The 12,191-nt window shown below is 47.4% G+C and overlaps 3 protein-coding genes across 3 annotated transcripts; 2 read left to right on the top strand and 1 right to left on the bottom strand.

Annotated features, from left to right (window-relative positions):
* Positions 1-5,398: 5,398 nt before the first annotated feature.
* On the top strand, positions 5,399-6,949 carry Z520_08601 (uncharacterized protein; the record flags this gene model as incomplete). Its single annotated transcript, XM_016779097.1, has 1 exon — positions 5,399-6,949. One exon carries the CDS (start codon positions 5,399-5,401, stop codon positions 6,947-6,949), a length of 1,551 nt encoding a protein of 516 aa, XP_016630016.1.
* A 1,664-nt stretch (positions 6,950-8,613) lies between these two features.
* Positions 8,614-9,223, top strand: Z520_08600 (uncharacterized protein; the record flags this gene model as incomplete). Its single annotated transcript, XM_016779096.1, has 2 exons — positions 8,614-9,049; positions 9,096-9,223. The coding sequence occupies 2 exons, from the start codon at positions 8,614-8,616 to the stop codon at positions 9,221-9,223; spliced, it is 564 nt and encodes a 187-aa protein (XP_016630015.1).
* Positions 9,224-9,650: 427 nt separating this feature from the next.
* Z520_08599 (uncharacterized protein) lies at positions 9,651-12,034 on the bottom strand (the record flags this gene model as incomplete). The annotated part of the gene is made up of 4 exons (XM_016779095.1): positions 9,651-10,645; positions 10,675-11,293; positions 11,355-11,676; positions 11,748-12,034. The coding sequence occupies 4 exons, from the start codon at positions 12,032-12,034 to the stop codon at positions 9,651-9,653; spliced, it is 2,223 nt and encodes a 740-aa protein (XP_016630014.1).
* Between the last annotated feature and the right edge of the window lie 157 nt (positions 12,035-12,191).

The raw sequence follows: 12,191 nt of genomic DNA, 5'->3' as shown, positions 1-12,191 counted from the left end.
CGTATTAGACAATAATAAAGGAACTAAATCGACGATAAGTTAGATAGATAGAAATATTAGTAAAATACGACTTCAAAATCTACTATATTAAAGGAACGGAAAATAGTCGAGTAGACGCTTTGAGCAGAAGACTAGACTATATAGGAACTACTTAGCCAAACTCAGATTCGCTACTCAGAGATAACGGAGAGATATTATAATATAGGGGGTATAACTATATACTAGTAGTTATAGATATTAATCTTATAGAAGAATAGAAGAAAGAGGTACTATAACAAAGATATAATAGTCAACTTACAGGATATCCTAGAATCGCAAAGACGATTAAACTTATCACGAGGGACTTCACTTAGAAAGGCCTACGACGAGACGTAGAAGAGTATATCGGGAAGTATAATATCTATAAGAAAACAAAAAAGAAAAGGTATAAGCCTTATAAACTCCTAATAGTACTACAAACACTAAGTAAACTATAGAGCTCTATTATAATCGATTTCATTACGAAGCTACCGAAATCTAAAGAGCCCCTTACGAGTAAGAAGTATGACAATATCATAATAGTAATAGAAAGACTAACGAAGTACGCCTATATACTACCGTTTATAGAAAAAGCTACAGTAAAAGACCTCGTATACCTCTTTATAAGGACAATAATCGTACAATACGGAATACCGGATAAAATTATATCGGATAGGGATAAGCTATTTACGTTATAGTTCTGGCAATCCCTTATAGATTTACTGAGGACAGAATATAAGTTATTAACAATATACTACCTATAAACGGATAGATAAACAGAAAGAATAAATCAAACGCTGGAATAATACTTACAATACTACGTCAATTATAAGTAAGATAATTAGGTATAGCTACTATCTACGGTATAGATAGCATTTAACAATAGTATAGCCGTTATAGGAATATCGCCGTTCTTCGTAAACTATAGAAAACACCCGAAGACGTTTACGGAACTAAAATTCAGGAAACCAATATCAGAGGAAGTAAAAATATAAGTCGAAAACATCAAGGAACTACACGAAATAATGTAAAAAGAACTATAAAGAATAGCGGAAAAAATAACGATAAGAGAAAATAAGAAAAGATCTAAGGGACTAGACCTTAAGGAGGGAGAGATAGTCTATATACGACGAAAAAACATCAAAACAAAACGACTAAGCGACAAACTAGATTATATAAAGATTGGGCTTTATTATATCAAAAGAAAACTAGGATCAATTACGTTCGAAGTCGAACTACCGGCAAACTTGAAAATATACCCTATATTTCATAAAGATAGACTCGAACTATATAAGAACCCGGACGTGATACTAAGACCTATAGAGACGGATCCGGAAACCTAGGAACCGAGATACGAAGTCGAGAAAATCGAGAAATATAAGATACGAGGTAGAGTACTACACTACTTAGTTAAATAGAAAGAGTACCTAGAGGAGGAAAACACCTAGAAACCACTCGATAATCTAGATAGATAAGACGTGCGAAAGTACTATAGAAAGCGTAGACTACTAGAGGATAGAAACAACTTCTTTATTAATAAAATTATCAAATACTAACCCGAAACTGAAGAACTTAAACTAGTTTACCTAGTGAGATAGTTAGGGTACGATTCAGAAGACGACACGTGGGAAAACGTAGGAAACCTACTATCTAAAGAGGTTTAACGGTACCTCCAGAATAGAGACTACACGAGACGTAGAACTTAGATAGCCGTCCCTAAACCTCTATCGAAGTTCAACACGGTATCCCAGTCTATCGACTCGGTCTATAGAATATCCTACTAAATAAATTCAGGCTCTACTAGAGCCACCTCCTTATCAACAGGAAGCTTATCGAAAGCGCCTAACGTCTACATTTCTCTTTTTAACATATTACTAGACAACTTATCTAGTTTTGTAATAGACTCCTATAGCTCGGAGTCCTCCTCCTCAAACTCGGCAAGATTAGACTCTAGTGCCGCTAGAGACCGGCGGGCCTCTACCAGAGTCTTACGAAGACGCGTAATTTCGCGCTTCTTTAGGCGCGACTTAGAAGCTAGTTATTTCTTTTATTCACCAATCCGCCGGAGTTACTCAACGGAAAATATTCCGTTACACTCTCTTCGATACCGTAAATACGCTACACATTTTACACTCTACTCTCGGGAGTAGAAATACACGTCGCCGCTAGCGACACACCTAGAACACGTAACTATAGCTTTATTCTCTTCGAAGGATTCAATATAATCGGTAATCTCGTTCCGACGCTACTACTAGGGAATAGGAGACTTAGAGGATTTTAAAGGTTTAGGTTTCGACTTTTGGACTCTAAAGGCCTATATAGTTAGCCATAACACAAAGAAAAGAGGGACGAGAATAATAAGGGCGGGCGCCGGCCTACCTTAAGTACGTTACGGACAACGAATAGGCTAAGGAGGGGGAAGTGTTACGAACCGACCTTCATACGGCCAGACAAACCTAGAGTAGGAAGGGAAGGTCAGGCGAGGGAAACGTAATATAGCCTCGTTAGCAAGACTAATCAACACGTAATAACCAAGAGGGGAAATAACCCGTTACACTCGTTACTAGGTTACATAACGAAGGACTACAATAGGTACAATAGTACAATACCCAAACCTACCTAGATAGGAAACCTACCTAAAGTATATAGTTAGCTAGGGACGCTTCTATAGGAAGTATAGTCAACCTCAGTTACAAATAATCGAGTTATTCTCGGTTTGATCGCTTTGCGTATAGCTACATACTGTACTCTTGGTTTCCGTCTCTACTACATTGAGCCCCACTACTATATTACCAAGTAAACCACCTCGGGTTTGCTCGTTGACACCTCACGTGTTGTAAGGCGACTCGTAACAGTAGGATAACGCCTAGAGAGTTAGCTTAGGTATAGAATAATATTCTAGTCGTCGTCGCCGATACGGAAAGGCGGGCTTAACTAAGAATCTCGCTCCTTAGTCGCGGTCTTGTCTACGCCGTAATAAAAGTTAATATATATACTATTACTATTAGTAGCGATCTACGTCCTATTCCTTAAGACCTTCTTATTTACGTAGTTATTCTTATCTCTCTAAAGCTTTATAAGTAAGATAGAAGAGATCTAATCGATTATAGCGGCGCCCTCGCGGATAGCTTTACTCTATTACTATATAGTAATAGTGTCTATTTTAAGGTGACTCTCGTCTATAGGAAAGTAAGTATAGTCGTAGTTAGGGTATTATTTAGATTAATAGGTCTATTTCCTTATAGTCTAGAGTAGATTAATATCGTTAGTAGTATAGTAGATTAGCTCGATTACCGTAATAGCCTAGCGCTAGCGTTAAGTAGTACTTATTACGGCTCTTATTTACTCTTTATTCCGCCGCCGCCTAGCCTATATTGAGTTCTCTAGAATAGTCCGCTAAGGAATAATAGACTTAACTATATATACTAATCATATCTTAACTAGTATAGAGGGTTTCTAGCGCCGTTCTAAGTAGATAATATCTCACTATTACCTTATAAATCGCTTAAAAGTATACTCGTTCCTATAGCTAAATTACTAGTATTTCCTATTATTTATAAGTAAGATAAGGTCTCCGCTAAAGGTAGGGTCCTCGACGCGATATTAAGTAACTAGAAACTTACGTTCTAGTTATCCTCGATAGAGGTTAATAATAGTATATATATCGAAATCTATCGTATCTTACGCTTCGGTATAGTATTATAGAACCTTCCTATTTATTATAGATATCTCGATATTAAATGAAACCTTATTTATATCGAACGCTTCTACTTCTAGAGAATCGATCTAACTAGGAGTTAGAGTCTTCTTACGCCTTTTACGTTATTTAGTAGCCTATAGTTAATAAGAGAGTGACGGTTTAGATATATCTATTTCCTTAACTATACTACTACTACGGCCGCGTTTTAAGACTATATATAATTATATCTAATTATTCTATTAATCTTCTCTCGATCTTACCTATCTATATTATCTTTATTATCCTCCTTAGCGGAATCTTCGGATAGGCTATCGGAATCTCTAAAGATCTATATAGTATTCTAGCTATAAAGCTACGGATAATTAAGCCTCCCTTAGACTAACCGCGTAGCTTCCTTTACTATAAGTAATTTAGGCTAATCTAGAGTATCTCGCTAGGCCTCCCTAACTAGCGTTTACGCCTAGTAGAGGCCCTTAGATTAGTTAAATATAAGCTAGAAAGGCTAGACTTTAGGCTATCTATTAACGCTCTCTATCGATTCTATAGTGTCTAAATCGATAGATAAGGCCTCTAAGACCTTAATCGACCCCGGAGCGGTAAGCGTAAGCTCTCTTAAGACTAGAGACACTATCCTAATAGGCGTTAGCGTTGATATATATCTTCCGGTCCCCCCTCCTAGTGCCGCGTCGCGCGACTCTAGGAGGCGGCGAGAAGGCGTGGGACTACGGCGAGGTTACGAAGCTATATTAATCTAAGCTAGAGTATTATAGAGGATCGATTTTCTACGTGATTTACACTGTTTTGAGCTTTATAGGGCTACACCGCTGTATACGTATATGGCGGTGTGGTATATAATTGCACACTCGGCTAACTTGCTAATTTTTTGGATTTTTGCACGCGACTGTATCAAGAAGAAGGGAATGGGTTGGAGAAAGCGTCGATTGGACAAACAAAGGGCGTCTGAGATGTCTCCTGTAGTCGTTGAGCAAGACCAAACTAGACCTAGCAAGCGAAGCGAGCCATAACCGGCAAGCAGGGAAATGTGGCCGAAGGTCTGCGTGCCCAAGCAAACCTCATTCTATTGTGAAGAGTAACTAGCTTAGTGACCCACCGATTCCGAGTATATCATGTCGGACCGGAGTTCGCAACCAGAATCGGCCTCGGATCATTGTTATTCCGTTACTTCAGAACTCCAAGGCCACCGTCTGCATCTCACAGATCCAGGCGCCTCCAGAATGTGGCCGACTTCCTCTCATCCAGCCCGTCCACGGCGCCCTGCTCCTGTGTCGGACTGGGAAATATAGGGGACTATCGCCCTTGTCTCCTCCATGGGGTATGCAAGGATATAGACATACGAACTCGTCAGGTCACTGTATGCCGATCCATCTCCGGTCCCGGTCCGTTCTCAGGCCTTCAGCGCTGCACTCCATGGGTGTGGAGTCGCAGAACAACATCAATTCTCCATGTGTGCGCGCGCCCACGAGCAAGGTGAGTGAGACTATTCGGGCCTGAAAGACAGCCTCGAATGAAACTATATAATCCTTAGTGTTGTCGCTGTGGATCTTCGAGACGAAGCCCAAACGGAAGGTGTACCACCATTTCTACTGTGAAAAAAAACCAAACAGCGAAAATCTCGACTATCAGTCCCTATTGCACGGTAAAGAAAGATCTTGAGACAAAATGGCTCCCCACCGAAAAGTGGCGGCAGATGGAGAAGAGCAAACGCCTCACGACCCCAAGGCCGTGAGCAATCCGTCCGGCATCACAGGCAAGCTCTGCACGTGGATCCACGACACGACCATCAGCTCCATCCCCGACGACGTGGTGCGACGCGCAAAGTACCTCATCCTCGACGGCATCGCGTGCGGACTGGTCGCCGCGCACCTGCCGTGGTCCGAGACCGCGGCCCGCGCAATCTTCAACATGGAACCCGAGGGTCAATGCACGGTCATGGGCTGGGGCGGGAGCCGGAGCGAGAGCGGCGGCAAGAAGCTGTCCCCGCTCGCGGCCAGTATCTTGAACAGCACCTTCATCCAAGGCTTTGAGCTCGACGACTACCACTCGACCGCGCCGTTGCATTCGTGCTCGATTCTGATCCCGGCTCTTTTCGCCGCCGTCGAGGCGGAGGGTCCTGCGCGCACATTCTCCGGTCGGGACTACCTCAAAGCGTTTATCGTCGGCTGCGAGGTTGGGCCCCGGGTCGGGCTGGCCCTCCACGGCACAGACCTTCTCTCGCGAGGCTGGCATTCTGGTGCCGTACAAGGACCCTCGGCCTCCGCCGCAGCAGTGTCCTCCCTACTGGGCCTCCCAGCCGGGTATATCGAATCCGCGCTGGGAATAGCCTGCACACAAGCCGGTGGTTTAATGTCTGCGCAATTTGGTTCGATGGCAAAACGCATGCAACACGGCTTCGCGTCGCGCAATGGCCTCTTTGCCACTTTACTCGCGAAAGAAGGGTATACGGGCATCCAGGAAGTCTACGAGACTCCTTACGGCGGATTCCTGTCCATGTTTTCCGAGGGCGTCACCAACTTTTCCCCCAAGTCCGTACCCGAGGAGCTTGTTAATGGGTTAGGAGAGAAGTGGGAGTTGCACGGCGTACGAGTCAAGCTCCACGCCGCCATGGCCGCCCTGCACGGGACGATCGATTGCATCGAAAAACTCCAGAAAGAACACGAATCGCTCTTCGCGGCCGAGAATCTGGTCAATATCGAATCCATCACGACGCAGCACTCGAAGCCCGCGTTCGAGCACGGCGGCTGGACCGCCCCTCCAGACAAGCCGCTCACGTCGACCGCGGCGCAAATGTCCATCCAATACGCCGCGGCCGCGCAGCTAGTCGACCACGAAGTGCTGATGGCGCAGTTCGGGGCCGACAAGCTGAACCGCCCGCAGCTGCGCGAGCTCATGGCCAAAATCACGCCGACGCATAACCCGGAGTTTGACAGCGACAAGCGCAAGGGGTGGCGGACCGTGGTTACGGTGCGGTTTAAAGACCAACAGGGAAAGACGACGGAGGTCGAGACACTGGTCGATGGGCCCAAGGGCATCATGCCCCCGGCGAGTGAAGAGGATATCGTCACTAAGTGGCGCATGCTGGTGCGCGACGTGCTCGATAATGAGAGAAGGGATCAGATCGAGAAGTGTGTTTTGGGAATGGATAAGCTGGAAGATGTGAGGGAGTTGATTGCGCTGTTGGAGGGCACGGTCAAGTGTCCTATCGTTGTATAATATGAAGTGTGTGTTGCCGTGTCACTTGACTCGAGACCCAGAAAGAATGATATTGTTCAGCAGAGACCACTGTTCAAGTTTCCCAGATGGCAGTTTTGAGCTTTTCGGCTCATGCTCCTCCATCCTGCAATAAATTGGGAAGGACGGATGTCGAATAAATGGACTGTAGGGGTGTTGATCTGGTGAGCTCGTAACAAATTTTTCCGGTTGTGAAGTATTGTACTGCCTTGGGGGTGCGTCCCAATTTCAAGGTCCTTATTTTACTAAGAGGTACCTCGTGACTATTGAGCAAGTGGCACTAGTTGTATCTTCCCTTCTCACCGCAATTGTTCGGAGGCAAACTATTCGCTTTATAGAATTTTCCCAGAAATGTGGACGAGAACATATAGCGTGGACCGGAATGTCCCTGTTCGTGAAACGTCAGACAGGAGCCATGGTGCTTTTGGCACACCTACATTCCCCAGTGTCCGCATGAGATTGTAATTGCCGGCGCATGACAGCCCTGATTCTACTCGGTAGTGAATACTAGGTGCCGTCCAAGGCCACTGCAGTCTCTGAAGCAAGCTGTTGGAGAGCAAAAAGCGCCAAAATCCCCAGCGCCAAAACGAAGTATCCAGATTTTGGCTGACTCACTGGCCCAGACACGGTTCCATGGTTGTCGACATTGTTCACTGGTTGCTGATATTGCCTGGTGCGAGTGAATACCTACCCCGTAACCAGACTTATTGGTTGTCACTTTGCGACATCTTCACACTTGTGATATGCTTCAGCCTTCGAGACCTCGACTCCAGTGTCATTTGTACCATTCAAACGGGAATATCAGCTGGCAACATTCTAGAACACCGAACTAACGTCACACAAGTACCGAGAGCTTGGAGATCGGGTGTGATACCGAAAGCCAGCAATCGAAGGGGAGCTCATATACACCCACGATCTGTTCGCCATAAGTCGAGGAGTCGTTAGGAAGGGACAGGAACGAACGAAGCAATGACAGTTTGTGGATTCTGTGATAGCCACCGAAACAGTTGCAGTCAGACCGTGAGAGGAACCGCCTCGAGGGGTGAAGATTGGTTTGACACCCTAGTGCAGGGGGGTTTGCCATCGCCATTCGTTATCGGGAAGGAGGTGACACAGCAGCGGCTCGCCGAATCTTCGAGAACAAGCAGACAGCGGGAGTCAATGGCTGCTGAAACCCGATCACAACAGCAGCAGGAGCCGGCAGGTCGAAAGGGAGGAGGTCGTCTCGACACCGGACAGTGACACCCTTCCTACCTGGCTGTTGTCGAGGTTGTGTATCCTCAACCGCATCTTCGCCGCTGCAGCTGCTCCTCCTACGAGGTGTCGTCCCGAACGATCGTGCCCTCATGATGTTTGTCTTTCACCGCTCTCGTCGGTATGGACCCTCGAGTCGTCAGTCACTCCCACTTTATAATTGCTCTGCATCTCGGCTCCAGAGTGTCGGAAGGATTGAAATCGACAATATACTCCATACCATCAACATTACCTTCACCATTGCAGGTTGATGACTTGAGATCTTCTTCTGCTGTCACAGTCTGACTGCACACATCTTCACGGTTTCGACTAGATTGTTTCCAGCCATCGTAGCAATCTCCTTCCCACCAAACGCTCAGTGACCAACGCCGCAAACGAGGCCCAGTGATATGATGGACGACCCGTATAATAGCAGGTCTGCATCTGCTGTTTTTGAGCCTTCTCCCTTCTGCCAATGCACAAGCACGTTCAACAAGACCAAGAAACCCACCGTCAAGAGACAACCGATCGAGAATAAATATACGCAACCCCCAGAGTCCCGAACTTCAATCCGACATCCAAGCACTCCCAAACAACCACGCTCCAAGATGCCCAAGTGTGCGTATTGCGGAAACCAGTCCGACCACTACTCATGTAACTGCGGATCTGAGTACTCCAGCACATCGTCTGTCGACAAGAATCCAACATCCTTGAACGACCCGAAGCCAGAGTTGGGCATCTCTTCCTCAGTCTCGGGGACTGGAACCGGGTCCGGTTCTTCAACCTATACATCAACCCAATCTCATGATTATGTTGGCAAGCCCAGTGGATCCTCGAGCGGCTATGACCGTAAATGAAGTTGCTCCCATGATAACTCGACTCTCAAAATCACCAGCCGAGCTGAGCGTCATGAGGCGAGAACCGCCAACAGCTCTCAAAGTGAACAAATCGGCTTTCAATCAGTCGAATGTCGAGCTTGATGGGTCCGACTGGTCACTGAACGCAACGTCAAAGTCGAATTAAAAACCCAAGCTGCTGCTGAGATCATGCTTGGAGCCAATGTCAACAAACCAGGGGCACCCGCCAACAGTCATCACAGGGTGGCTTGATGTATACACTCCAGTCGTTATTCGGCCTGATTTGCCAAACACTCTAAGCGTTACGGTCCTTTTGAAAGAGTATCCGAGCTGAGGGGCGGAATCGAAAGTCGACATTCGTGACCTGAACGAGCTCGAGTCCAAGTAGGCTGTTTGCAGATAGAGAATGATAAAGCTGCTGAGAATAGATGAACGGACAGAAGACCGTGTCAAGGGAGGCAGTCGCTCGGCCAAATATACTCAACATCATTTCTATGCTGAAAGACCGCCCTTCTTTGAGGTGTTATAATCGATTCAATCGCCCCTTGCTCACCACTAGCCACAATAACGTGGCTATGTGGGTAGGTTAAGCATCAATCGTCACTTTCGTTGAGTTCTTCAAGCCGCCGCCCGACGCCGAGATCCCACTTCATGGCGCTAAACCCCCCAGTATTTGGCAGGGGCGTCCTGACGCTCAGAATCTCCCCCTTTTCCAGGTCCAAGTCAGGCATTCGTAGCCAAGTTGGAGCCGTGAGCAGGAGCTTGAAAACAGCGTTTGTCGGAGGGCTCCTCCTGGCGAGCCTCAACAGCTTCACAACCAGCCACTTCGCGTCACCCTCTGTCTTGTTCTTGTCAATGTAAAAGGAGATGGCGTCAATCACGCAAAAGACCGTCGTCCCGGCCGGAAGCTCGTTGAGCACGGCCTTGAACCGCGCGAAGACCTCTTTTATGTCACCACTGTCGAAGTCTCCGAGCTTTGCGGCCCTGGCTAAACTCACATCCTTGCATTGTGTGAGCAGTTGGGCCAATAGGCTGTTAACGATGCCAGCGGGTGATTCCCAGCTTTCATCACCCGTATCATGTCTACCGCAGAAGAAGTGAATGGGGACGAGGCCCGGTGCATCGACTTTTGAGGACCCTGCAGGAGGAGATCGGATCTGGTCCAACGCATAGACTAGGCGAGCACAGACGAAACTGAGGGCGGATTTGCGGTCGGCGCGCTTGGCGTTGCCGTTGACGAGCAAGGCCACGGAATCTTCGGCCTCGACCCAATCCGCCAACAACTGGGACTTTATGACAAAAAGGCTTCGCTCTTCATCCTCTCTGGACAGGTCGGAGCCCAAGATGTAATTGCTTACCACGTCTGCGCCTGTTATGTCGGGGTCATAGTCCAATCGAGACAGAAGCTTTTGTCGATTTCGTTTGGCTGCCGCTGTATGTGGTCTGTCAGCGGATGTGACGGCGATAGTGGTGGCACTTGAATAAGGAAGGATCTGGGACTCACCAATTTTGCTGCGCGCCTGAAGCATGGATGCACGTCGGACTATTCCATACCCGGGTGGTGCTTCTGGAGCGTCCAGTCGTCTATCTGTGATGTCAATGTCTGCGGTCAGTGACTTGTCTGCGCATCTGGAGGACTCCGGGGCATATACTGACGCATTCGTTCCGCCAGATCTTCCACAGCCGGGTTGGACTTGAGCAGCTTCATCAACTCTTTCAATGGCTCCCTGATTTCTCTGAATTCCTTTAGAAGTTGGTTGTAGCTCATATTTGCCAGCTTGATGGCATCCTCAAGCGCGGCATTTACCCTCTTCTTCTCCGCCTCGCATTGGACTAGGATGTTGGAAATATTCTGTAGTTGCCCTTGGATCATATTGGAGTTCTCGCAGTTGACCTCTGCTAGCTTTTTCATCGCCTCCATGTGGCAGGTCTGGGCGTGCTGGTTGAAATTGTCCCTCGCCTTCTCGACGGCTCCGATCTTCTGCACAAGCCCGGACTCGTACGTCTCCTGTTTCAGCACGGCAGGGAGGAGCTTTCGAAGACTCTTCCGTTTCAGGTATTCGAGCATGTGTCCCAATGCAGCCAGCAGGGCGCAGTACAGCGTCTCGCTGTAACCTCGAAGTTCTTTGTCGTCTCTGAAGATATTCAGGACCCGCTGGGTTCCGTTGAGAACAGCAGGAATTTGATGAAGACCATCTAAAACCTTGTCGGCCACGTCGCGCATTCGAGCTGCAGCCTAGTCGGTCGTCAGTTGACTATGGCCTATGAATTGAGTCTTGGGAGAGCTTTGGACTTACTTTGATCAGGAGTTTCAATCCACCGCACACGACCGACATGTATTCGGACTCGGAGGGGAGTAGCCCAAGCCATCCCTCGATGGCCTTGCCATTTTCTCCAAGCTTCCGAAATGATAGACGGATCTTGCCCCAGAAGCCTTTCGTGGCCTCCGTCTCATAGTGATCGATAGCTTCGTCGATAACTGCCCAGAGTTGGTCCATGCTGTGCTTGTCGTCCGGGTTTATCCCCGTCCTGTACTTCTTCTTGACACTAGCCTCATATTCTCGCATTGCATTTTTGAACAAGGCCTCCCCACTGTTGGTGTTGATGGCCAGAGCGGATCTGGGATTGGTGGTAGAAGTCAGCCCCTGTAGGCCAAGTACTTCATTTCTGCACCGCCGAAGGATGCTTACTGATTCGCGCCGTTATCCTTAATTGCATCACGTCCCTTTGCCACTACTGTGTTGCCTGTGGGCGTCACCGCAATGACAGCGGCCGAACTGACTGGAACCAAAGCCCCGCCATTAGCTGGGTCAACACCTGCTGACACAGGTGAGTGTGTCTGTTGTGGCTGCAGAGCCGGATGAATAGAGGCAAATGGCCTGTCAGGGCTTTTGGCAAACTTTTCAGCGATGTTGTCGGCTGTCTGCTTGAGAGCACTTCTTTCTCCCAAAAGAGTAGATAGTTCAAGGGAAGACATAGCTGCCTAAGGCTGGCGTTTTCATCGGTGTCGCTGTTGGGTTTGCCGACGGCATGTGCGCTGGGGAAAAATCACAGCCTCGCAAAGGCCCAGCGGAGCCGTTCATACAGCAAACAACGTGAGACCAATAGTCGAAAGTGCATCGAGAAATTTTCTT

The sequence above is a fragment of the Fonsecaea multimorphosa genome (assembly GCF_000836435.1).
Source record: "Fonsecaea multimorphosa CBS 102226 unplaced genomic scaffold supercont1.19, whole genome shotgun sequence".
In the NCBI taxonomy this organism is placed as follows: Eukaryota; Fungi; Ascomycota; class Eurotiomycetes; order Chaetothyriales; family Herpotrichiellaceae; genus Fonsecaea; species Fonsecaea multimorphosa.
The sequence above is the reverse complement of the archived record's forward strand: the minus strand, read 5'-3'. Positions and strand labels throughout refer to the sequence as shown.